This window comes from Microcaecilia unicolor, chromosome 8, assembly GCF_901765095.1.
Source record: "Microcaecilia unicolor chromosome 8, aMicUni1.1, whole genome shotgun sequence".
In the NCBI taxonomy this organism is placed as follows: domain Eukaryota; kingdom Metazoa; phylum Chordata; class Amphibia; order Gymnophiona; family Siphonopidae; genus Microcaecilia; species Microcaecilia unicolor.
In genome coordinates this window covers 153,947,560-153,975,513 of record NC_044038.1, presented here as the reverse complement: position 1 = coordinate 153,975,513, position 27,954 = coordinate 153,947,560, and the positions used below count along the sequence as shown (strand labels likewise).

Sequence of the window (27,954 nt, the reverse complement as noted above, 5' to 3'; positions counted from 1 at the left end):
ATTTGCCATGCCAGAATCACTCTTGCGGCTATGTAAAAGGAGCCCTTTATATGTATTAATCAAATTATATATGTATTAATATCTGAAACAAATAAAAAAATATCCAAAATCTGGCCAAAAAACAAAAGCAACAAGAAAATGAACCAAAACATTTTCCCATGCACATTCCTATCAGACATCAGTTTTCTCAAAGGCAATACACCCACATATCTTTAAGGACTGCCACGATTCTATGGAGTCCTATAAAAAGAAAGTGAACTTACAAATATGCTGTCCATGTCACAAGATGCTTTTGGTCTCCCTCGTGGTTAATTGTAATGACATAATCTACGCTTCTGATGACAGTCCCCAGCCAGAACCCAAATGAAGAAAATAAGAAGCAACATAAGCACTGGCAAGTTAGATGCAAAGCATTGATAAAGAAGGCTAGAAGAGGATATGAAGAGAAAATTGCTGCAGAGGCAAAAACTCACTGTAACAACTTTTTCAGGTACATCAGAAGCAGAAAGCCTGTGAGGGAATCTTTGGGTTAGATCATGAAGAAGAAAAAGGGGTACTCAAGGAAGACAAGGCCATAGTGGAGAGACTGAATTAATTCTTTGCTTTTGACTTTACGGAAGATGACATAAGAAATCTACCTGTACCAGAAATGATTTTCAAGAGTGATGATGTGGAGGACCTGAAAGAAATCTTGGTGAACCTGGAAGACATACTGAGCCAAATCAACAAAGAGTAGTAAATCACCTGGACTGGATGGCATGCATCCTAGGTTACCGAAAGAACGCAAATATGAAATTGCTGATCTGTTGTTAGTGATCTGTAACCTATTGTTAAAATCATCTGTAGTACCTGAAGATTGGAAGGTGGCCAATGTAATGCCAATTATTAAAAAGGGTTGCAGGGGTGATCTGGGAAATTACAGACCTCTAAGCATGATTTTATTGCCGGACAAAATAGCGGAAACTATTATAAAAAATAAAATTATGAAACACCTAGACAAATATGGTTTAATGGGAAAGAGTGAGCATGGTTTCAGCCAATGGAAGTCATGCCTCACCAATCTGCTTCAGTTCTTTGAAAGCGTGAATAAGCATATTGATAAATGTGAACCAGTTGATGTAGTGTATCTAGATTTTCAGAAAGCTTTTGACAAAGTTCCTCATGAGAGACTCCTTAGAAAATTAAAGAGTCATGGGATAGGAGGTGTAGAAATATGGTACAGCCAGGAGCCCCCACCGGAAGGATGGAAGGCCAAACCTTAGAGCTCAGGCTATTAGAAACTCTGGCCAAGTCAAAACTCTGATGGCTAGTATGGCTAGGAGCTTGCTGGAAGAGCATGGCCTGGCTTTGAGCCTGGACTGAGGCCTAGATGACCTAAATTGAAAAAGTTTGGTGAAGGAATCTACTACTACTATTTAGCATTTCTATAGCGCTACAAGGCGTACGCAGCGCTGCACAAACATAGAAGAAAGACAGTCCCTGCTCAAAGAGCTTACAATCTAATAGACAAAAAATAAATAAAGTAAGCAAATCAAATCAATTAATGTGAACGAAAAGGAAGAGAGGAGGGTAGGTGGAGGTGAGTGGTTACAAGTGGTTACGAGTCAAAAGCAATGTTAAAGAGGTGGGCTTTCAGTCTAGATTTAAAGGTGGCCAAGGATGGGGCAAGACGTAGGGGCTCAGGAAGTTTATTCCAGGTGTAGGGTGCAGCGAGACAGAAGGCGCGAAGTCTGGAGTTGGCAGTAGTGGAGAAGGGAACAGATAAGAAGGATTTATCCATGGAGCGGAGTGCACGGGAAGGGGTGTAGGGAAGGACGAGTGTGGAGAGATACTGGGGAGCAGCAGAGTGAGTACATTTATAGGTTAGTAGAAGAAGTTTGAACAGGATGCGAAAACGGATAGGGAGCCAGTGAAGGGTCTTGAGGAGAGGGGTAGTATGAGTAAAGCAACCCTGGCGGAAGATGAGACGGGCAGCAGAGTTTTGAACTGACTGGAGAGGGGAGAGGTGACTAAGTGGGAGGCCAGCAAGAAGCAGATTGCAGTAGTCTAAACGAGAGGTGACAAGGGTGTGGATGAGGGTTTTGGTAGAGAGCTCGGAAAGAAAGGGGCGGATTTTACGGATGTTGTAAAGAAAGAAATGACAGGTCTTGGCAATCTGTTGGATATGAGCAGAGAAGGAGAGAGAAGAGTCAAAGATGACCCCAAGGTTTCGAGCTGAGGAGACAGGGAGAATGAGAGAGCCATCAAAAGAAATAGAAAACGGGGGGAGCGGGGAGGTGGGTTTGGGGGGGGGGGGGGGGGAATGAGAAGCTTGGTTTTGGTCATATTTAATTTCAGGTGGTGTTGAGACATCCAGACAGCAATGTCAGACAAGCACGCTGAAACTTTGGTTTGGATGCAAGGTGAGATATCAAAATGGAAATCAAAATGGAACCTGTCCTACAAAATGGATTCCCTTATTTCTGTAACTGAGTTAGAAAAAAACTTGTTTTTCTGAAGATAATGCCAGGTGCAAGAAAAATAGGGAAGTAACAGTTGAAAATAGGGAAGTAACAGTAGAGATAAAGGAGGAGGCATTTTCCGGTTGAAGTCTATGGAAGCCCATTGATTTAGATGGAGCCAAAAGAGTATAAAAGAAACAGCAAATTTGGGTGGAATTGGAGAACTCCCAGATGCCATCCAGAGATGCTGCCAGTTAGACCTCCAGTCCTATTGATGTTCCTGGTTGCCTTGTATTGCTTTGGTAAGAAATAAAGCCATATATCTTTGCAATCTGTCTTCTCTCTCTTTGTTATACAATACTTAAAGCGGTAATTAATCTCTGGGGTAAAAATGGGTATAGGCAGGCGCTTATATTGTCCCCCGACTAACACAGAGTCAGATGGTCAGGATCAGCCTTCTAGGGAACCTCTCTGGTATGCGGCCAGCTGACCAACATACCAGAGGGGATCCACGGGACAATTTACCCCCATAAAATTCAGAGGCAATGTACTGTGGTGGATTAGGAATTGGTTATGAGACAGAAAACAGAGGGTAGGGTTAAATGACCATTTTTCTCAATGGAAGAGGGTGAATAGTGGAGTTCCAAAGGGATCTGTACTGGGACTGGTGCTATTTAACATATTTATAAATGATCTGGAAAATGGAATAATGACTGAGGTGATTAAATTTGCAGATGGCACAAAACTATACAAAGTTGTTAGAACACATGCAGACTATGAAACATTGCAGGAAGACCTTAGGAAACTGGAAGACTGGGCATCCAAATGGCAGATGAAATTTAATGTGGACAAATGCAAAGTGTTGTAGATTGGGAATAATAATCCAAATCATAGTTACCTGATGCTAGGGTCCACATTAGGAGTCAGCACCCAAGCAAAAGATCTAGGTGTCATTGAAGACAATACCCTTAAATCTTCTACCCAGTGTGTGGTGGTGGCAGCCAAAAACAAACAGGATGCTAGGAATTACTAGGAAAGGGATGGTAAATAAGTTCAAGAATACTATAATGTCTCTGTATCGCTCTATGGTGCAACCTCACCTTGAGTATTGCATTCAGTTCTGGTCCCCATATCTCAAAAAAGATATAGCGGAATCAGAGAAGGTTCAAAGAAGAGTGACCAAAATGATAAAGGGGATGGAACTCCTCTTATATGAGGAAAGGCTAAAGAGGTTAGGGCTCTTCAGCTTGGAAAAGAGACGGCTGTGGGAAGATATGATTGAGGTCTACAAAATCCAGAGTGGTGTAGAATGGGCAAAAGTGAATCTATTTTTTACTCTTTGAAAAAGTACAATGACTAGGGAACACTCAATGAAGTTACATGGAAATACTTTTAAAACAAATAGGAGGAAATATTTTTCACTCAGCAAATAGATAAGCTCTGGAACTCATTGCCAGAAGATGGAGTAACAATGGTTAGCATATCTGGGTTTAGGTTAAGTTCCTGGAGGAAAAGTCCATAGTATGCTATTGAGATAGACAAGGGGAAACCACTGCTTGCCTTGGGATTGGTAGCATGGAATGTTGCTACTATTTGGGTTTCTGCCAGGTACTTGTGACCTGGATTGTCCACTGTTGGAAACAGGATACTGGGCTAGATGGACCATTATTTGTACCAGTATGGCTATTCATATTCTCATCCGCCCTTGGATGGAAGACTATATTATTTAGGTCCTTATGGAGTGAGTAAGGGGGGAATTCTATAAATGGGACAGAAAATTAGGAACTGGGAATATCAGTGCGTGCACCCTTTGTAGAATACTACCTTAGCACAGGTTTCATGCCTAACTGTGGGCGCTGCACTTAACCTGCTGAAACCTGGTGTAAATGCTGGAGTGCACTAGTGGCAGTTGGGCGCCTAAATGATCGTATTTTATAACATTGCTCCTAACTTCTGAGAATGCCTCTTGATCCGGCCATGCCCCTCCCATGGCCACATCCCCTTTTGAGTTGTACACTATTAAATTTAGGCACATATGCTATAGAATACGGTGCTGGCCAAGTCCATGCATAAACCAAAATGAATTTCAATTAATACCAATTATTGACAATGGCTCATTAACTCAGTAGTTTGCATGCGATTCATAGATCCATGTCCAAATTTGGGTGACCTATATAGAATCCGGGGTAAGGGTCTTCTCCCGTTCTGTGTCAGTCAGACCCTAAGTGAGCTTGTTTTCATATTCTTTCCTTTTGCTTCTTCCCCAAAGCCTGAAAACTTGCTTTTGGCATCCAAGCTAAAAGGAGCAGCGGTCAAGCTGGCTGACTTTGGGTTAGCCATTGAGGTGGAAGGGGAGCAACAGGCTTGGTTTGGTGAGTAAACACAGAGGGTTTTTTAAAATTTTGCTTTGAGTTCTTTCTTCATTCTCTCATTTAAACAGGATTGATGGAGATTAATACAGTGCACAGCTTGTCTTGTCATGGGCGAGAAACAGAGGGGCCGATATTCAGACTGCTGGAGTTAGACTGACTAACTCTTGCAGTCATTACTGAATGCGGATATTCAATGCCAGGCCATTTCCGGTGATCGGCATTGAATATCCGGTTTATTTTTGACCGGTTGAAAGATAACCAGCTAAGTCAATAGTCAGACTTAGGCCCAGATGCACTAAAAAATCGTTAGAGCCCTTCTCTTACCGATTCCCTTAGCGAATCGGTAAGGAACGGGCATGCATTAAAGAAAGGGAATGCAAATGAGCTGCTCATTGTAGCTCACTTGCATTCTCTATTCTATCGGTAAACACTCGGCCAGTCGAGCATGCGCAGAGCAACCAAGCGTTATGCTGGCTGCTCTGCGCATGCCAAGGACATTCTTAATGGATGTCCTTCACTCAAAAAACAACAACAACAAAAAACTCATCCGATCCATTTCAAAGCCTTTCAAACAAGGACACACTCACCCGATCCGTTTCAAAGCCTTTCAAAAGTCCCAGAAGCATGGTTAGCTCCCCCCAGGCAGTTGCTCAGACTGCCTGCCTGCCGGGATGAGCTGCAAGGAAAAAAAAAGAAACATCTCCTGCAACTTCTTCCTAGCTCAAGATCGGAGCCCTTCTCCCCTCATGGGAACCTTGTTTATTTTCTGTTTATGCCCCAGTCTGTCTCTCAACCAGTCTGTCTCTCCGATGTGGCTCGATCCAGAGGTGCAGTTGAGGACGCCCATTCAAAAAATATCATCCATTTTGGCCATCTTTCCCCCCTTGCAATAATAAAAAAAAGTCTTTTATGGCCGTGCTTCACTCAGCTGAGAGACCTTGAAGTCTCTGAGCCAATCACAATGCGTTTAGCTCAGCTAAACGCGTTCTGATTGGCTCACAGACTCCAGGTCTTTCAGCTGAGTTAAGCACGGCCAAAAAGACTTTTTTATTATTGCAAGGGGGAAAGACGGCCAAAATGGGTGGGTTTTTTTGAATGGGCGTCCTCAACTGCACCTCTGGATCGAGCCACATCGGAGGGGGATGAGCAGCGCAGCGTCTTCATGTGGGGGGGGGGGGGGGGGGGAAGACGTTGTTTGTGAGTGAAGGATGCCAATAAAGGACGTCCCTGACAAGCACTTGACTTTTTTTTTGGCCGATCTTTACTTTTGTAGCTCCCGCGCAGCCCCAACGAGAGGTACAGACCTCTCATTAAATTTTCCAGCATTAAGGCAATCGGAAAAGCTTAGTGCATCTCATTACAATGGGGTTTCTACACAATTTGCTTATCTGCATTCCGTTTTCGTTAGCTGCTACCGTCGTCGGAAAAAAGTCTTTAGTGCATGCCAGGGTTTACTACTTGCTCGTTAGGTTTAGTGCATCTGGCCCTTAGTCGGTTATCTTTAAGCAGGCCAAAGACATCCCACATTCTCACGTGGTCAACTATGGCCACTAAACAGGCTTTTAAAATCAGCGGATAGCCGTTTTTTTTAAAGTTCAAAAGTATTAATTAAGAAAATTTTTAACAAATATACAGAAAGATAGGGCCAAGGCAAACACCTTGAACCATGTAGAAACACAGGATGGAATTGTCCAGGAGACTGAGTAGCTAGTGGAATCACATGATTTAGCAGAAAACCAGCAATAGCATTGAAAACATTAACAGTAGAAATATAAAAAAGTCATGAAGGTATGGAGTATATAAGATATACCAGACACTGGCATCCCTTGAGTGTACCTCAAGTTTTCAAAAATGCCAAAATTGGAGACCAAGTACTCTTCACTTTCTGTGAAGAACCATCTTTGCCAGAGCAGTTTCAGATTTATATATTAAACATAAAGAGGACCACCACATATGAACATTCAAGCCAGCCAAGGATTTCCAGTTACGTAAAATATCTTGTATAGCCACCGCTATCATTAAACATTACAGACGCTTATTCTCTAAAGCAAGCGATATAACCGGCTATCTGCTAGACGCTTAGTGGGGGATAGCTGGTTATCCCCCACTGAATATTTGCGGATAGTGGATTAAGCGCTATTTAACTGGTTAGCAGCCATTCTGGGTGGTTAAATAGCGCTGAATATCAAGGGGAGAGAGCAATTCTATAAAATGTGCAAAAAAGGTAAGCATCGAAATGCTGGGTGATAAGTGCAAAATTCTGTAGTGGGATCTGGGCACACAGCTTCCTTTATAGAATGGACATTTATGCACCAACCTTCAGATGGTGCCCTCTGACACCATGTCTATGGAAGGCAGAAATGCATGCACCTACATGCAGCACTATTCGATAATGTGGGCATAATTATGTGAGACACCCATGGCCTACTACAACAAAAACTAAAAAAACAGCCAATCAAACTCCCAAAGGGTTGTGTAGAGTAGATAACAAAAATGTGGGATTTACCCTCAGGCCCCTAAGATTATAGAATACTGCGTAGTGCCCAACTAGAACTTGTGAATGAATCTGTAACATTTACTTGCATAAGTGGAGTAGAGTGGAGTGGAGGAGTGGTCTAGTGGTTAGAGCACCTGTTTTGACCTCCACTGCTGCTCATTGTGACCTTGGGCAAGTCACTTAACCCTCCATTGCCTCAGATATAAACTTAGATTGTGAGCCCTCCAGGGACAGAGAAATACGCAGTGTACCTGAATGTAACTCACCTTGAGCTATTACCAGAAAAGTTGTGAGCAAAATCCAAATAAATAAGTACTTGTACATTCTATGACCTGTGTATGCAAATGGCTCATACATTTAGTTGCTCACATTAGATGGGGGGGAGGGGGTGGAGAGTGGTTTGCTTTTTCCTATATTTTCTAGACAGCGCTAGGCAGATGCCAGTAAACAGAAATCCTGTGAGAGCTGGCAGGAGAACATAGACAGCCCTAGGCAGATGCCGGTAAGCAGAAATCCTGTGAGAGCTGGCAGGAGAACATTTTGGTTGAAATCTGAACTGCTTCTGCAGCACTGCGCTACAGGGAGGCCCCTTCATGACCTAGATTGACATTGAGAAATTATATATAAGGTTCTGTTGTCACCGTGTAGGGTAAATAATGCAAATGCAGATGACAAAATATACTTCCCCATAGGGTGCCTCTAAAATAAATGTAATTACCAAACAAGAGACCCAAACAAAAATTCTATACACCCAACTAACATAACATGGAGGGGCATAATTGAACGAAAACGCCTATCTCCATGGGCGTTTATCTCCGAGAACGGGTCCGTGAAGGGGCGGACCCAACCGTATTTTTGAAAAAAATAGACGCCCATATGTTATTCGCTAATTTGTGAGCTGGGCGTTTTTGTTATTCAGTGATAATGGAAAATGAAAGCGCCCAGCTCAAAAACGAATACATCCAAGGCATTTGTTCGTGGGAGGGGCCAGGATTCGTAGTGCACATGCCAGGACACCAACCGGGCACCCTAGGGGGCACTTTTACAAAACAAAAAAAAAAGGTAAAAGAGCTCCCAGGTGCATAGCACCCTTCCCTTGTGTGTTGAGCCTCCCAAATCCCCCTCAAAACCCACTGCCCACAAGTCTACACCATTACTATAGCCCTAAGGGGTGAAGGGGGGGCACCTACATGTGGGTACAGTGGGTTTGGGGGGGTTGGACGACTAACGCATTAAGCAGCACAATTGTAACAGGTAGGGGGGGGATGGGCCTGGGTCCACCTGCCTGAAGTCCACTGCACCCCCTAATAAGTGCTCCAGTAACCTGCATACTGCTGCCAGGGAGGTGGGTATGACATTTGAGGGTGAAAATAAAAAGTTGTGAAACGTCATATTTTGTGCTGGGAGGGGGTTTGTGACCACTGGGGAAGTCAGGGGAGGTCATCCCCGATTCCCTCCAGTGGTCATCTGGTCATTTAGGGCACTTTTTGGGGCCTTATTCGTGGAAAAACAGGGTCCAGGAAAAGTGCCCTAAATTCTCGCTGAAATCGCATATTTTTCTTCCATTATCGGCGAAAGGGCGCCCATCTCTGTTCGCCCGATAACCACGCCCCAGTTCCGCCTTCGACACGCCTTCGACACGCCTTCGACACGCCCCCATCAACTTTGTCCGCATCCGCGACGGAGTGCAGTTGAAAGCGTCCAAATTCGGCTTTTGATTATACCGCGTTATTCGTTTTTGTGAGATAAACGCCCATCTCCCGATTTAGGTCGGAACTTGGGCGTTTTTCTCGTTCGATTATAAGCAGGATAGTAACATAGTAGATGATGGCAGAAAAAGACCTGCATGGTCCATCCAGTCTGCCCAAGATAAACTTATGTGTATACCTTACCTTGATTTGTACCTGTCTCTCCCAGGGCACAGACCGCACAAGTCTGTCCAGCAGTTTTTCCCGCCTCACAAAGAGTGAAAGAAAAGCTTAGAAACATAGGGGTGTTGGGATATCAGTTTTTGCAGAATTAACTGACACAAGTTGCTGAGCACCAGAGTGTCCATTATCTTTCCCCAAAATGTTTCCAGCAAGTGTGAGAGATATTGAGTCGGAGGGGTGGAGTCCATGAACTGTGGATTATCATCTACAAGAAAGTGGTTTTTAGGTTCCTATTTTGATTCTGATCCTGATCACGCTTATATTTGCATTAATTAAAAACAAAGGGAAAAAGAAAGGTGAAAAAGAATCTTTCAGTGACCAAGAAAATCTGTGGCTGAAAATGTTTTACGACAGAAGATGGACATTTTTGGCCAGATTCTATAAATGGCGCCAAAAATGTGGTGTCGATAAAACTCTGCGGTCAATGCTGTTCTGTACGGGGCACTCCAAGACCAGCTCTTTTTATAGAATAGCATTGAGCAGTGAATTTGGCACTCAACTTTGGGGACTAAGGAGGAGATTCTATATATGGCACCTAAAAAATCAATGCTGAAATTAGTGCCAATTAAGCATATCAGCGCCGATTATGGAATATGCTTAGTTCATATTTCAGCGCCTAAATCTACGCACATCCATTTACGCCAACTAAAACATGGTGTAAATACTGGTGTGTAGATTTAGACGCACTGGGCCACATTCTATAACTACGCGCCTAAATTTTGGAACACCCATGAAACATCCATTTCCCCGCACATAACCATGCCCCTTTTTGCCTGTGCGCATTAGCACACTATATAGAATCCGGGGGGGGGGGGGGGGGGTAAGGGCCTTATTCTTTAAAGGTTATGCTCCTAAATTTACGGTCCTAAAATTTATGTTCCTAAATTAGGTGCATACTCTATGCTCCAAAATGGATTATGCTTGTAATTTAGGAGCATAAATTTAGGAGCGTAAATTATGGTCATAAATTAGGAGCATAAATTCTAGGAACGTAAGTTTAGGAGCATAACCTTTATAGATTAAGGACCCAAGGGGCCCTTTTACTAAGCAGCAGTAGGGCTAATGCATGGGTAGCATGTGCCAAATCAACACTACTGCCCGGGCAGCATGGGCGCCAGGCAGTAAGTTCAAAGTTGGTGCACACTTTTTCCTGAGGTAGACCATATTTTTCTATTTTCTACCTGGCAGTAATTGGCAGTGCAGCCACATTGGGGCGCGCTATAAGATTACCGCATGGTTAGTGCATGATCCCCTACCACTAGGTCAATGGGTGGTGGTAAGGGCTCAGGTTGTAAATAGCCATGCGCTACTTTTGATTTTAGCATTTAATGCCCCATAAGAAAACCCTTTTTACCCACCGTGGTAAAAATTGGCCCAGCACACACCAATTTCACGCATCCAAACTACTTCAGGCCACTGAATTTGGCATTCAACTTTGGGCACGAGGATTTATGCCAGCTGAAACTTGGTGTGAATCCTGGTGCACATATTGGGTGCAGATCCTGGCTGTTCTGTGAACTCCTCTGACCTGCCGAGCCCCTCCTATGACCACACCCCCTTTTGAGTTGCATGCGATCTAATTTAGGTGCCCATTGTTACAGAATAGCATGTAGCCATATTGGCGCCCAATTCATAATTAGTGCCAATTAGTTCCAATAATTAAATCATTGGAGCCCACTCCACACTTCAGGATGTAGCTATCTGGGTTGAAAATGGTGGAATTCAATTCCCAAGGAAACAAGAAATATTAGTAACTACCTACATTTCTGGAAAGAACTAAAAACCCATCTTTTAAAGAAGTTTCTTAGCTAAACATGCACTGATTCCTGAAGTTTAAAAGTTTATGTAACTGTAATAATTCTATAACTGTATTTGTTGTTGTTTAATTGTAAGCCACACTGAACTGAAACTAGATTTTTGATAATGTGGGATATAAGAATGAATGAGTAAATGAAGTAACTAATTATTTGGGTACTAATTTGGGATCCCCACCCGAATTTGGGCACCCAAATTTGAATGACCTTTATAGAACCTGGGTGTTTGTATCTCTACTGGTTATGCTGGTTATTGCATAAAAACTGTTATCCATACGGTCTGTGCCAGAGCCAGTGGTGGGAGGCGGGACTGGTGGATGGGAGGCGGGGATAGTGCTGGGCAGACTTATATGGTCTGTGCTAGAGCCGGTGGTGGGAGGCGGGGCTGGTGGTTGGGAGGCGGGGATAGTGCTGGGCAGACTTATACGGTCTGTGCCCTGAAGAGGACAGGTACAAATCAAAGTAGGGTATACACAAAAAGTAGCACATATGAGTTGGTCTTGTTGGGCAGACTGGATGGACCGTGCAGGTCTTTTACTGCCATCATCTACTATGTTACCACATTACTATGTTACCTTTCAGAGTAACATATCAAATGGTGTCAGCAAAGACTGAGATGGCTGATCCAGACTGCCTGGCTTAGTAGTTAAAGATGTAACTTGTGTTCCATGTGGGTTACCACCCCCTTATGCCTACTGCTCCATACAGATTATGCCCCCTTTCTTTTTGGAAGTGCAAGAAAGTCACTTGAAGGGCAACTCTATAACTTGCACTTGTAAATATATAGAAGGGTAAGTGTATATTTACATGCATAAATGACAGCAAGCCAGTAAGTACTAGATTCAGTAAATAGCACTCAAAACTCAGCGCTGAAAACAATCCACACAGAGCGCAGTTCTATAAATGACGCTCTGAGTTGGACATTTTTTATAGAATAGCGCTTAGAGCCGATTTCTGTGCCAATTTGAGCGTGAGGATTTACACCAACTGAAACCTAAATCTTGGCATGTAATTTAGATGCAGATCCCTGGCATTCAGTATCTTTAGTGAATGCCCCTCCCATGGCCACACCCCCTTTTCAGTTGCACAGTATAAGATTTGCATGCAGATCTTTATAGAATAGTGCTTAGCAAGATGCACTTGCCAATAATTGATTGTTAGAACCCAATTATTGGCATTAGTTGGCTTCCAATTTTGTTCTGCATGCATCTGAGAATAGCACGCCATTTTGTACGTGGAAATTGACGTACAATTTATAGAATCCGGGGGTAAGTGATATTCTGTAAGGATGTGTCTAAGTGCATGGTGTGTAAATACAAGGGGGCATTTACATAGGCAGAGCATGGGAGGGGTATGGGCAAAGCTGCCACTTATAATTTACAGAATATGAGTTGCACCTTCTCTGGGAAGGTATTCCAGTTATCCACTGTCCTTTCCATAGAAAAACAAATATTGCCTGATAATGATTCAGAGTCTCTCTTGCAGCTTCACATCATCTCCCCTAGTTCTATAGCTTCCTTTCCTTTGGAAAAGGTTTGTTTTTGTGCAGTAACACCTTTCGAGTGCCTGAGTCATGTGTCTTCTCTAGGGTACACATATTTAAGTTCTAAAGTCTCATCTTGTATGCTTTTTGGTGAAGATCCCACACCATTTTGGTTGCTTTCTTTCAGACCTCCTCTAGTCTCTTCTTAAACGTTTCTTCCACTCGATGACTTGGGTACTTAGAAATTTTGTTGGGGTACTTCTTTTTTTAGTAACTGAACCAAGTCGGACAACACAATAGAAACACCATGTAATATACTTTGCTTTTATCTACTGCAACACTGAAAAATAGCAACTGATAAGGAGAAAGCACGGAAGTATCATTCCTCATGTCTGTTGTACTGATACTAGAAACAAGTTAATCACCTTTTTTTTATAAAAATGGAAAACTCTAATATTACTGATAGCCCAAAGGACACTACATTATGATCCTAACTTCAGTATTTATTTATTTACAAAGTCTTGTAGTCTCCACTATCCACAGCTCTAGGCAGGTAACAAAGGCACATGCCTAGTTGCATTATATACAAATATATAATACTATCAAGGGTAAAACAAATTTAAAAAATGTAAAAACCCTAAAGCATTACAGCAAAACTAATATCAACTCATCAGCTCCTTACAGTTTTCTACCAAATCTCAGTTGTACTATATCATTTTACAGACACTTCAACAATACATTCTACCTTTGTTGCAAGGAAAAAAACTTGCCAAACAGTATAAACTATAGTCTGAATGAATAAAAACACAGCCAATTCTTCAAATATTAAAAAATGTGATGCATTTCTTCTTATGTTTCCTTATATTTGGAACACTGGGTAACTAGAATATATCCAGTACCACTGGATTTTTTCTGAGTCAGAAAAATGTCACATTTCCATCATAAATGCCTTGCTTTACAAGTTGGAAATAAGAAGCCAAAATGTAATAATAACAGAAAGCCACTCAGAATAAAGTTCATAGCTGGGATGTCTGTTAGGTAGGTCTTCAGAACTTAATGCAAGAGATGATTAAGAGTTATTTGTGTTCTGGTCTGTTAGGATTTGCGGGCACACCAGGATACCTCTCCCCAGAAGTGTTAAGGAAGGATCCATATGGGAAGCCTGTGGACCTATGGGCTTGCGGTAAGTTCCTCTCTTCCTTTAGGGTTTATGGTACAGGATAGTATAGAAGAGGAGACAGAGAGAGAGAAGGAGGCAGAAGGGAAAAGGCCATGTTTGAACCAGGTTATGAAGCAGAACAGAGCTAAAATTCATAGGGGTCGATGTTCAGACTGTGGGAGTTAAACCCAGATATTCAATGCTGGGCCATTCCGGTGACCGGCATTGAATATCTGGTTTATTTTTGGCTAGTTTGAACATCACCGGCTAAGTCGATATTCAGACTTAGCTGGTTAGGTTCAAACTGGCCAAAGATATCCCAAGCTAAAGTGGGGCTGAAAAATGGTGGATAGTTGGTTATATCACCCAATACAACTGGCTATCCGCTAGCCACTAACCGGCGATATTTAGCAGGAGATAGCTGGCTATCCCCCACTAAATATCGCTGGATAGCCGTTTATGAGGCATTTAACCAGCCAGTTGCCAATCCTCCCGGTTAAATGCTTTTGAATATTGGGGAGAAAATATTCAGATCTTGGCCTAGAATTCTGAAATGCAATATCATTAAAATGAGTTGTGGTGGCGAGGGGTTAATTTTTGTAACTTGTGCAGCGAGAATGTGCCTAATGTCTACCTGTTTCCAAAGATAGAATCTGCACATTCTTTCCCTTTGAAAATGATCCTGCTGAAACTACACTCACACAATTATACCTGCTGTTTAGAATACTGTTTTCTGGAAACTGTACCCGCATATGTTAGAAAACCCCAAAATATGCATGTAAATCCAATCCTTAAACCCCACCCCAACTCTTGCCTCTGGAAACTTCTCTGCCTATGGGTAGCTGAAAGTATACCTAAAATGGCATTACTTGCATAACCACACATACACTAGAGAATTTCAAAACAAGCCATTCCTCTGCAGTACATATAAATGGCTTTTCAAATTACATTATATTTCTCACAATTTAAATGTTCTTGTACTTCCTGACACAGTAATAACATTAACAATGCCCTTCTGTAACCAAACTTTTATTTGATCTTTCTTGATGAGGTCATTTAAGACTGCCTGAACTCACAGCAGATTCTTAAAGTACATCCCTTGCTTTAAAATAGAGGGAAGATTCTGTCCAAGGGAAGCATTCCAGAATATTTGAAATCGGGCACCTTCATTTTTGTCCTCGTACTCATTGAGGGGTTCTTTTACTAAGGTGTGCTGAGAAATTGGCTGCACTAGTGTAGGTGCGTGTTTTGGGTGCGCGCAGATCCATTTTTCAGCGTGCCTGCGAAAAATGCCTTTTTATAATTTTTGCCGAAAATGGACATGCGGCACAATAAAAATTGCCATGCATCCATTTTGGGTCTGAGACCTTACCGCCAGCCATTGACTTAGTGGTAAGGTCTCACGTGTTAACTGGGCGGTAATGACCTACGCGCGTAGAATGTCCCATAAAACAACAGGGCAGATGATCCGCAAACTCCAAGATGGAAGAAAAAAAGAGCAAATCAGTGATAGATATACCAACGCTTCATATATAAACAAAATTGGTGCGCATTGGGCATGTATAGGCGCCTATCCTGCTTATTTTCGAAGGACAAGGCCGGCCATCTTCCGACACAAATTGGGAGATGGCTGACCATCTCCTAAACCCAGCCAAATTGGTATAATCGAAAGCCGATTTTGTCCGGCTTCAACTGCTTTCCGTCACAGGGCCGGCCAAAGTTCAAGGGGGCGTGTTGGCAGGGTACCGAAGGCGGGACGGGGGCGTGGTTAAGAGATGGACGGCTTCGGCCGATAATGGAAAAAAGAAGGCCGGCTCTGACGAGCACTTGGCCGGCTTTACTTGGTCCATTTATTTTTAGGGCCAAGCCTCAAAAAAGTGCTCCAACTGACCAGATGACCACCGGAGGGAGTTGGGGATCACCTCCCCTTACTCCCCCGGTGGTCACCAACCCCCTCCCACCCCCCAAAAAAAATTATAAGCATTTTGGTGCCAGCATCTATGCCAGCCTCAAATGTCATACCCAGTTCCATCACAGCAGTATGTAGGTCCCTGGAGCAGTTTTTAGTGGGTACTGCAGTGGACTTCAGGCAGGTGGACCCAGGCCCATCCCCCCCTACCTGTTACACTTGTGGTGGTAAATGTGAGCCCTCTAAAACCCACCCGACACCCACTGTACCCACATGTAGGTGCCCCCCTTCACCCATAAGGGCTATGGTAGTGTTGTACAGTTGTGGGTAGTGGGTTTGGGGGGTTTTGTGGTGGGGGGCTCAGCACACAAGGTAAGGGAGCTATGCACCTGGGAGCAATTTGTGAAGTCCACTGCAGTGCCCCCTAGGGTACCCGGTTGGTGTCCTGGCATGTGAGGAGGACCACTGCACTCTAAATGCTGGCTCCTCCCACGACCAAATGGCTTGGATTTGGCCGGGTTTGAGATGACTGCCATTAGTTTCCATTATCGGTGGAAACCAATGGCGGCGATCTCTAACGCCAGCTATCTTTAACGCCGACCCAAATGTTGAGATTTGGCCGGCAATCTTGTTTCGATAATAAGGTCAGGTATGCCGCTTTACGGGGCCGGCCTTAGAGATGGCTGCCCATATAGATGACCGGCCCCATTCAATTATGCCCCTCCACATGGCTTAGTAAAAGGGCCCCTTGAAAGCTATAGAATGATGAAGAGCTGGATTCCTTGATTTTAAAGGGAAGAAATAGATTCCTTCCCCTTGATATTCAAAACTATTGAACCAGCTGGCCGGCATTTAACTGTGTCTATTCAGCAGGTGATAACCTGTTATCTCTCAATGAATATCACACTTAGCGGCTAGCTAACTGGCTATATCACGCAACATAGCCGGATGTTGAGAAGTCAAAATAGGCCAATTAAATATCAGGCCTATCTTTGACTGCTAAAACATTAACCGGTTAGCGCTGAATATTAGTATAGCCGGTTAACTTTTTAGTGGCCAAAATAAACCCAAATATTCAATGCCAGTCGCTGGATATAGTCCAGTATTGATTATCTGGGTTTAATGCTGGTGGCAAACAGCAAACACGCTGCTCGCTACAGGCTAAATATCAGGTCCTAATCACTTACCATGGAACTGAGGGTGAGCATAAGTCAACCTTGAGACACAAAGACTTGGTGAGGGGTATTGGACCATCTAGGACCAGCTTGCTGATTTAGGAAACTGAGAAAATGTCAGCTGGTGCAGATCCAGGACTAAATGAGCCCCTGAGAACAAAAGTGAGTGAAGTCCATTTTGGTACAGTGGGAGATATTGGCCCTCTAAGTTTGTGAGGCATGCTTAAAATCATGGTGCACAGAGTCATTTCTGTAACAAGAACAAGCATTGGCTATGGATGGACATGGCCTGATTTTTCTTCTAGAGGAGAGAGATGTGGTAGCCATGTTAGTCCACTTTTAGAGGTAATCAATAGAAATAAAACAAAATAAAACATGGAAAAGAAAATAAGATATCTTTTTTATTGGACATAACTTAATACATTTTTTGATTAGCTTTCGAAGGTAGCCCTTCTTCGTCAGATCGGAAATAAGCAAATGTTGATAGATGACAGTATATATAAGTGAAATATCAAAGCATTTGATTTCTTCTAAAGGATACATATTCAGCCTTGGTGGTCAGTATTTTCTTGGACACTGGTGGTATAATCCTCAGATGCACTGAATATCTGACCATATGGGGCACATTATAAAAAAAGGACTGTGTTTTATGCGGTTAAGCCCTGAATATAGGCACTTAACCACATAAGTACCAACTCAGCCCCTAGACTGCCCATAAATTAGACGTCTTTGGCTTAAATGCTAACCAGTACTGGTTAAGTGTCACTGAATATCCGTGTTTAGCCCTGGGCAAGCAATTTAAATGGTCAGGAACCTTTCCTTGTCATTTAAATCTCTTTGACTATAAATCCCTAAGGGATCCTTTTTCTAGGCCACGTAGGCCACATAGGTGCCTATGCACGCACAATGCGCGCCAATTTGGAATTACTGGCCAGCTACCACATAGCCTGGGCAGCAATTTCATTTTTTACGTGCATCCACTACACGCGCTGGAAAATATATTTTATTTTCTGGTGTGCGGCGCTAACTGGGAGGTAATCAGCATTGTTGGCCATTACCACCCGGTTAACGCGTGAGACCTTACCGCTAAGTGAATGGGTGGTGGTAAGGTCTCAGACCCAAAATGGACATGTGCCAAATTTTATTTTTCCGCATGTCCATTTTCAGCAAAAAAAGGCCTTTTTTGGAGGCGCGCTAAAAAATGGATCTGCATGAGTCCAAAACACGCACCTACACTAGCGCAAGCCATTTTTCAGCGCACCTTAGTAAAACGACCCCTAAGTTTTTAGGCCATAGAGGCTATGAATCAGAGCATAGCTGAAATAATGCAAAAAGTGGACTTGGCCTGCTTTTCCTCTAAAGGGCTCACAACACGCTGAAAGATTGCCCCAGAGTGTTCTTGCTGTCCTTACCTCCTTGGAATATGCTCAAGGGACTCAACAGTTTTTCTTTGTGAGGGTTTGGTAAGATTTTTCTTTCTTATTCTGGCTAGGAGTCATCCTGTACATTTTACTTGTTGGATACCCCCCTTTCTGGGATGAGGACCAGCACAGGCTCTATCAACAAATCAAAGCTGGTGCTTATGATGTAAGTGGAAGCTTTCAGTTCCTGTTTATCCTCTTTTCTGCTTTACCACCATATGCTCATCTCCCTTATTTCAGTAATTTTAATCCCTCAGATGAGTAGTAAGACAGGTGTTCTTCTTTGTAAACCCCTCCCAGGTTTCAGTTTTCACACTTTCTCTCCATCCACTTATCTACCCATTGACTAAGGCCTTTTTCATTAGCTGGTAGGAGTGTTGTTCAGAGTTTATGCCTATCATGGTACTCTCTTCCTGTATTGCATGAACTGTTAGGCAGTAGTTCATGAGACTGAAAGTGCACTCCAGGTATAGGGTCTTGTGTATCAGCAGCCTCCATCCTCTTGTGAGGTCTGGGGTCTCTCTGTAAGTAACTGGAAGTATAACTATCCCTTTTCCGCTTCATTTTACCATTTGGCTTCTGCTGCTGCCCAAGGATGAGAGGATATTGCATCCTGCCACATGCCACCCCCTCAAACTCTGCCATTTTTATGTAGACCATATCCAGAAACAGGTGGTTGCCAGCAGAAAAGCTGCCATACTGTGTTCTAGTAGCCATATTGGTCCTGGAGCAAAATATGCCAGTGTTCTTTTTTGTATTTTAGAGTTAGAGCTCTATAAGCAAGAGGCTGTAATGTGCAACTCACCACAAGAAAGAGCTTATTTTAAATTATTACTGTAGAGGAGTGGCCTAGTGGTTAGAGTAGCAGGTTGTGGATGTGCTGAACTGGGTTTAATTCCCGCTGCTGCCTGATGGTGAGCAGTGGGTTGAGATCCTGGAGAACCAGGTTTAAATCCCTCTGCAGCTCTTTGTGACACTGGGCAAGTCACTTAACTTTCAGGTGCCCCAGGAACTGTGGAGGGAGTGACCTAATGGTTAGGGTAGTAGTTTGTGGACTTGCTGAACTGGGTTTAATTCTCACTGTTGCCTGATGGTCAGCAGTGGGTTGACATCCTGGGGAACCAAGTTCAATTCCCTTTGCATCTCCATGTGATCCTGGGCAAGTCACTTAACCAGTGGTGTGCTGGAGCCGGCTGTTAAATTTTCTTCCGGCTTGCGAGCCGGTTGTTGAAAATAGCAAGCCGGCTCTGGCTCTCCACCCTCCCTCCTCCCTCCCTCCGGATCCGCCTCACCGCCTGCTTGTTTTTTAAATTCTTCGCTTCCAGCGCCGAGTCGCCGACTGTCCTGAGTCCTCCCTTGCCGATTTGCGCTTTAAAAATGGCCGCTGAGACTTCCAGAGGCGGCCTCGCGAGACTTCGGCTGAAGTCTCGGCGGCCATTTTGAAGTGCGAATCGGCAAGGGAGGACTCAGGACAGTCGGTGACTCGGCGCTGGAAGCGAAGAATTTAAAAAACAAGCGGGCGATGAGGGACCGGATCGGGAGGGAGGGAGGGAGAAGAAGAAGAATTCACAAAACAACTCGGGAGGGGGTGGCAGGGGGGAAAAGAGAGTCGCTGCTGGGCATGGGTGGATGGAAGGGGTCGCTGGACATGGGTGCATGCAGGGCAGGGGAGAGGAGGGTATACTGCTGGACATGGGTGCATGTAGGGCAGGACAGAGGAGGGTCGCTGGGTATGTATGCATGCAGGGCAGGGGAGAGGAGGGTCACTGCTGGACATGGGTGCATGCAGGGCAGGGGAGAGGAGGGTACACTGCTGGACATGGGTGCATGCAGGGCAGGGGAAAGAGGGTCACTGCTGGACATGGGTGCATGCAGGGGAGAGGAGGGTCACTGCTAGACATCTGGGTGCATGCAGGGCAGGATAGAGGAGGGTCGCTGGGTATGGGTGCATGCAGGGCAGGGGAGAGGAGGGTACACTGCTGGACATGGGTGCATGCAGGGCAGGCGAAATGAGGGTCACTGCTGGACATGGGTGCTTGCAGGGGAGAGAAGGATCACTGCTGGACATCTGGGTGCATGCAGGGCAGGGCAGAGGAGGGTCGCTGGGTATGGGTGCATGCAGGGCAGGGGAGAGGAGGGTCACTGCTGGACATGGGTGCATGCAGGGCAGGGGAGAGGAGGGTCACTGCTGGACATGGGTGCATGCAGGGCAGGGGAGAGGAGGGGAGACAGAAGAAATGCTGGACATGGATGGAGGGGAGAGAAGAGTGAGGAAGGAGATGAGATGAGGGAAAAGGAAGAGAGGAGAAAAACTGCACATGGATGAAGAAAATAGGCAGAAGCTGAGGACCAGAAATGAAGAAGAAAGGAGGAAAGAAATAAATGGAAAGGAAGCCCTGGAAACGGAGTTAAGAGGACAGATAGCAGCAGAATCGGATACTGGGCCAGCATGATCAGAAAAACAGTCACCAGACAACAAAGGTAGAAAAAAAATCATTTTATTTTCATTATAGTGTTTGGAATATGTTCACTTTGAGAATCAGGTGCTCAACATTAAAAGTTTATATTTATTTACTTATTTATGGCATTTTATCCCACATTAAACATGAATTAGATTGGAACCTGGGATCATTTAATTTTTTTTCCTGGAGAGAGTAATGCATTGCCCCCCTCCCCCGCTATAGCCAGCTCTGCAATTTTGGGGGGGCGCAGAGGTGGACGGGGGGGGGGGGGGGGGGGGGGGGCGCTGAGGTGGATAGGGGAGAGAGCCTGTTGTTAAAAATTTACCAGCACACCACTGCACTTAACCCTCTGTTGCCCAAGGTAAAACAGTAGTACAATATACTACTTAGACTGTGAACCCACCAGGGGCAGATCCAGTACCTGTGAAATGAAACTGTAAGCCACTTAGGTCTAAGCAGTATATAAATACTTGAAATGAAATGAGAATGTAGACATCCTGAGCTGTACATCTCAGTTTTGATTTGTGCATCCTTTCTAAAATGCTGCTTCACCTGTCTTTCTAAAAATAAGCTAAAAATAGGTCTTTTCCAGCTCTGTTCATCTAGATGCCCTGTTATAAAATTACACCCCTATTTGTCTTTCAGTTCCCATCTCCTGAGTGGGATACTGTCACTCCAGAGGCAAAAGATCTCATTAACAAGATGCTAACCATTAACCCATCGAAGAGGATCACTGCAGGAGAAGCTCTGAAGCATCCCTGGATATCGGTAAGCTCATTTCCCCCTTCTAGGAAGGCCGAGCAGTAGAGCGCAGAATACTGGATGTATGCCCAAAAATTCTCTAGCATTTATGAGGACAGTTAGTGATTCTTGATGGAAGCTGTGACACTAGTTGATCAAACAATCTTCTGAATACTTTCCACTAAGTTAGTGAAGTGAAAATTAATTTCATAGAGTTGCTAAAAGAAATTAAAAAGATATCGAAAGCAATTTAGCCTGCTGTGGCGGTGGCTTATCTGTTCCGTCCAATGACTTTCATTCACAAACCCAACCAGACAGTGCTTGTGAAGGCACAGTAGAAGTAAACCTTTCTTATTAATATTACAACCTGGTCTGATCCCAGTTTGCTCCACTCATTGAAAGAACTTATTCAGACTTAGTCTCTGAACTGGAACTACCCAGTGGTATGCCATGGATCTCCAATGCTTGGTGACCAGTGTTGACATTTTCATTCCTCAATACATATAATTTCACAATGGCCCTTCTTTTGACCTTTTGGCTTTCCCAGAGCCTCCTTTAAGCTGGCACCGAGGGGCCATGGCCCTCTTCTACCCCCACCTGAGTACACAAATCAAACTTCTAAGTTGCCATTTCAGATGGCAAATGTTGCCTGACATTGTGGTAATAGTTTTATTAATGTGGTAGTAGCAGGCATAAAAGGGTCATGGCTTCTTCAAGAAAAACTAAAACATTTAAAGGAGGGACAGAAGGAATGTGATACAGATGTTTAAATACTTGAAAGGTATTACCTAGGGGCAGCCCAAAGCAATGAGCCGCCCAAGGCAGGGATGAAATGGTTCCCCAGCCCCCCAGCATTGCGCCCCCCCCCTGCCAACTCCTTCCTGCCCCCCCCCCCAGCTGCGGTGTGGCTTCTCTCCCCCCCACCCAAGCCTATCTTCTTTTTTGTTGTTGTTCTTTTGAAAAGTGGGAGGCGGCAGCGATCCACATACCCTGCCCTGACACCAGCACTGGTGTCTCCTTTCTACTGCAACCCACGTTCAAGGAAACAGGAAGTTACATGTAGTAAGTCCTTATGGCAAGGAGGCGTGGTCTAGGCATATTTTGGGTGGAACTAGGGAGGGGCCAAAATATGGATCTCCAACTCTGATTTCAGAAGGGGAAGAGACATCTATGTCCAAAAGGATGGACATTGTTATTTAGACTTTCTACTTGGCACATCCAGATTACAGAAAGGTGGTCTAATTGAGGGAGGGATTAAGGCAAATCACCTCCTTAATCCCCCAGTGGTTGCTGTCCCTCTCCTTGTCCCAAATGTGAAACTGGCAAAGGATATTAGGCTCTGTGACAGCTTCAGGAACTATGGACTTTCACAGTACTAAAATCATTATTAAATTAACTTCTTAATAGCCTTCTATGTGGAATGGAGAAGTAGTTTATTAATTAGTGCAGTGGGCCGAGAACCAGGAGACTCTTGTTCAAATCCCACTTCAGCGCTTAATGATTTTATTTTTTATTTAATTGTGAGCCCTCCAGGGACAGAAAAGTACCTTCTGTACTTGAATGTATAAGAAACCTATAAACCAGAAGGCTATTGAATCGGTGTACATTCAGGTACAGTAGGTATTTTTCTGTCCCTGGAAGGCTCACAATTTAAAAACTAAAATCACTAACAACTGAAGTGGAATTTAAACCAGGGTCTCTTGATTTTCAGCCTGTAGCTTTAACCATTAGGCTACACCGCTGCACTGCATGCATGTATTTGTGACTATTTTATAACATGGATGGTCCTCTGCTGCCACAATGACCTCCCTATCCCTTGTTTTGCTCTGTTCATAATTTGGGCATTACAGATTGTAAAATGGATGTTCATGCTGGGCATCACCAGCACTTGGATGTCCGTTTCTCATGTAGTTTAAAACAGGCTGTACCTCTGCAGATCCCTGATCTAAATTACTAGCGATACAATCTGGCCACCCTTATTTTGAGTTGGGATGTCCTTTCTAAAATGCCATTCCACATCGAAGAAGAAAAGATTTCTGAAGTAAAAGATTGTCACCTTCATAGCTCACAACAGGTAGCTGAAACAAATTCCACCCAGACATTCAGCAACTGAGAATTCAGTCATCCTCTGCCTCCATCTTGTGGTGACTTTTCCACAAAATGGAGGAGGAAGACTGAATTCTTCATTTAAGCCTCTATGAGGGGGTTTGGAATGCTGGATTTTGACTGAAACCTGTATCTCTGTAGCTTTCTGCTGAACTATCTGTTTACCCTGCATGAAATGATTGTAGCACTAGGTCTGCGAATTACCATTAAAAATCTCTTTAAAAATTCTTTCCTTCCTTCTGTCTTTCAGCATCGCTCCACAGTGGCCTCTTGCATGCACAGACAGGAGACTGTAGATTGTTTGAAGAAGTTCAACGCCAGGAGGAAGTTAAAGGTAACTTGGGGAGGAATCTCCCTTTGCTAGTCTCTTATGGCAGAGGATAAGAAGAAATGGTACTTGTTTTTCGTTTGTCTTTCAAGTTTAATAAAACCACAACCTGTTCTTATATGTATGCTAATCAGAAGCGGAGCCAGGTTGATGGCGTAGGGGGAGCGAAAGCAGATTTCTGCCAGTGCACATTTTCAATGCAACACGTTGAGAAACAAATAGGCGCTGGCAGAACTCAGTTTGGAGGAGCGGCCGCTCCCCTGGCGCCCCACCTAGCTACGCCACTGATGCCAATAAGTCTACAGTAGAGTGATCAGGGCTGGTCATAAGGGTTGGCAAACAGGGCACCTGTCTTGGCGCCTCAGGAAACAGGAGCTTGGGAGCTCTCTCTCCAGTTCCTGCCCTGGGCCCTTTAGTGTGTAACACCAGCCTTGAGCATGATTTACCGTTTGGTGAACTTTAATCTCTTTTGTAGGAGCTGATCACTGTCAGAGTGATCTCAGTGGCGTACCAAGGGGGGCAGTGGGGGTGGTCCGCCCCGGGTGCATATCGCTGGGGGGGTGCCACGCGCCTGTTGGCTCCGAGTCTGCTCGTTCCCTCCCTGCTGCTCCCTCTGCACGGAACAGGTTACTTCCTGTTCCGGAGCAGAGGGAGCAGCAGCCAGGGAACGAGCAGACTCGGAGCCAACAGGCACGTGGCACCCCCCCCCCCCCCCCACCAGGTAAAAATGCACCCGGGGGGGGGGGTGCATCGGCGATCCGCCCCGGGTGTCAGCCAGCCTAGGAACGCCACTGAGTGATCTGTGCTTGGAATGTCTCATCTGGTACAGCGTTGCCTGTGTGTTGATTCTTCAAATTCTTCTGTTATTGCAAAAACTGGGAGTTATGCTATTTACAGCAGTACTTCGACAGCGAGAAAGGACAAAATCTATGCCTAAAGGAAGTCATTTTAGAAGGGCCAGATGCAGAGCTGTGGACACAAACCAATGTCCATCAGTTCTACATATCATCTTTCTGACTAACCCTTACAAATGCTTTGCCACTTGACACATTCCTTATCAAATTACTGTAATATTTGAAGAATAAAATCAGAAATACTTTAACTATCTTGATAAACCATTGACAAGATTCTGCAACTGGCTATTAACAACTTACCCAGCAGACAGTATAATGATGGCCTCAGGCAAGTCTGGTGGACAGGTTATTACAATGCTAAAATGATGAGATGTCCTTCAAGAAATAATGACTAAGGTTTTGTCTTAACGTTCAGTAACACATTTCATCCCATATATACACATCCACACTGACACCCACACATAGGTTTTTCCCCTAAAATAACAGGACCTCAGATTTTAAGACACGTTGCAGGCAGGCAGGCAGGCTTGCTGTCAGTAAATTTACTGGCAGTCAGTTAAAAAAAATGAACACAAAAAACGTATTTCATGCCAGTAAAAATGTTTGTTGGGGCTGTCTCCAGTGCCATGAGCTCTGGCTCTGTGAGTCTGCAGAAGTCAGAAATTGGGGACTACATCTTGGTACATAAAGGAAGGATTCTGCATCTGTGTACAAAAAGGGTGACAATGAAATGAACAAAGGAAGAACTGACCTCCACAAACTACACCACAGGACAGTGAGAGCGATTAGCATGCACTGCCTCCACTGCATGCAAATCTATCTCATGAATATTCATTATGGATATCCTGAAAATCTGACTGGCTGTGGTGCCTCCAGAGCCAGGTTTGGGAACTACTGCTGTAGGAGGAACACAGTGGAGATGACCAAAAAGCTGGGATGAAGAGGAAACCTGGTTGTCTAAAATAATTTCCTTTATTAAAATAAACACATGTGCATTTAACATACATATATTAGATTTCAAGTTTCAAACAATCAGCATTGGGATTCAACACGGGCCGTGTTTACCTGTATCAAGAGTCCAACTAATCTTATGAAGAATGTTGTGACTGAGAATGAACTTGACCTGGAGACTATTTTTTTATTTATTAGGTTTTATTTACTGCCTTTTTGAAGGAATTCACTCAAGGTGGTGTACAACAAGAATAAGTCAAACATAAGCAATAGACAATTACAGCAGTAAAAATATTCAAACAACATGACATAATACACTACATTACTATCAGGGGCATTTTCGAAAGAGAAGGGCGCCCATCTTCCGACACAAATCGGGAGATGGGCGTCCTTTTCTCAGGGTTGCGCAAATCGGCATAATCGATTTTGGGCATCCTCAACTGCTTTCTGTCGTGGGGACGACCAAAGTTCCAGGGGGCGTGTCAGCAGTGTACCGAAGGTGGGATGGGGGCGTGGTAAAGAGATGGGTGTCCTCGGCCGATAATGGAATAAAGAAGGGCGTCCCTCACGAGCATTTAGCCGACTTTACTTGGTCCCTTTTTTTTCATGACCAAGCCTCGAAAAGGTGCCCGAACTGACCAGATGACCACAGGAGGGAATTGGGGATCACCTCCTCTTACTCCCCCAGTGGTCACCAACCCCCTCCCACCCAAATAAACATATTAAAAAAACATTTTTCCAGCCTCTATGCCAGCCTCAAATGTCATACCCAGCTCCATCACAGCAGTATGCAGGTCCTTGGAGCAGTTTTTAGTAGGTACTGCAGTGCACTTCAGGCAGGCGGACCCAGGTGCATCCCCCTTACCTGTTACACTTGTGGTGGTAAATGTGAGACCTCCAAAACCCACCACAAACCCACTGTACCCATATCTAGGTGCCTCCTTCATCCCTAAGGGCTAAGGTAGTGTTGTACAGTTGTGGGGAGTGGGTTTTGGGTGGCTCAGCACACAAGGTAAGGGAGCTATGCACCTGGGAGCAATTTGTGAAGTCCACTGCAGTGCCCCCTAGGGTGCCCGGTTGGTGTCCTGGCATGTGAGGGGACCGGTGCACTACGAATGCTGGCTCCTCCCATGACCAAATGCCTTGGATTTGGTCGTTTTTGAGATGGGCGTCCTCGGTTTCCATTATCGCCGAAAACCGGGGACCTAAATGTTGAGATTTGGGCGTCCCCGACCGTATTATCGAAACGAAAGATGGACATCCATCTTGTTACGATAATACGGGTTTCCCTGCCCCTTCGCCTCAATGTCCTTATAGATGGATGCCCTTAGAGATGGTCATCCCCGTTCGATTATGCCCCTCCACGTCAACACAATACACAATAAAACATTTTAGGGTGTAAGCAAAAAAGGACTATATAGAACAGGAGTAAGAAAATAAAGGACTAATTTAAAGAAAGATGCAAATGAGGTCAGAAAGGTGCTTGAACATTATCTTAGCCTCCCGTGGGAGGTGGTGGAGATGAAAATGGTAATGGAATTCAAAAATGCGTGGGATAAACACAAAGGAATCCTGTTTAGAAGGAATGGATCCACGGAATCTTAGAGGAGATTAGGTGGTGACGCCGGTAATTGGGAAGCAAAACTGATACTGGGCAGACTTCTACGGTCTATGCCCTGATCGTGACTGAATTGATAGGGTGGGCTGGAGTGTAAATTTTAAGGGGCTCTGATGTTAGCTTCAGAACTTAGTACAAGAACAGTGCTAGGCAGACTTCTACGGTCTGTGCCCTGAGAATGGCAAGGACAAATCAAACTCAGGTATGTGTATATATATATATATATATATATATATATATATATATATATATATATAAGCCGTAAAGCCCGTTAAACGGGCAACATTTTTGTTGTGAAAAATGTAATGAAATAGCCAAAGAAAGAAATGAGAGTGGATGTCCACAGTACACTTTTATATACTACGACCCTCCTCTCTCCCTTGCCCCCCCTCCAGCCGCCCATGTCCAGCGACTCTCCTCTCTCCCCTGCCCTCCCTCCAGCCACCCATGTTCAGCGACCCTCCTCTCTCCCCTGCCCCCCTCCAGCCACCCATGTCCAGCGACCCTCCTCTCTCCCCTGCCCCCTCCAGCCACCCATGTCCAGCGACTCTCCTCTCTCCCCTGCCCCCCCCTCCAGCCACCCATGTCCAGCGACCCTCCTCTCTCCCCTGCCCCCCTCCAGTCGCCCATGTCCAGCGACCCTCCTCTCTCCCCTGCCCCCCTCCAGTCACCCATGTCCAGCGACCCTCCTG

General features: G+C 44.5%; 1 protein-coding gene across 3 annotated transcripts in view; it reads left to right on the top strand.

Annotated features, from left to right (window-relative positions):
* Positions 1-27,954, top strand: part of CAMK2A (calcium/calmodulin dependent protein kinase II alpha) — a 238,611-nt gene that overhangs the window by 171,098 nt on the left and 39,559 nt on the right. For all 3 annotated transcript variants that reach the window (XM_030212236.1, XM_030212235.1, XM_030212234.1), the window contains exons 7-11: positions 4,711-4,813; positions 13,638-13,721; positions 18,274-18,368; positions 21,310-21,432; positions 23,762-23,845. In XM_030212236.1, the coding sequence (XP_030068096.1) occupies positions 4,711-4,813; positions 13,638-13,721; positions 18,274-18,368; positions 21,310-21,432; positions 23,762-23,845 (489 nt within the window). The remainder of the gene's footprint in view (positions 1-4,710; positions 4,814-13,637; positions 13,722-18,273; positions 18,369-21,309; positions 21,433-23,761; positions 23,846-27,954) is intronic.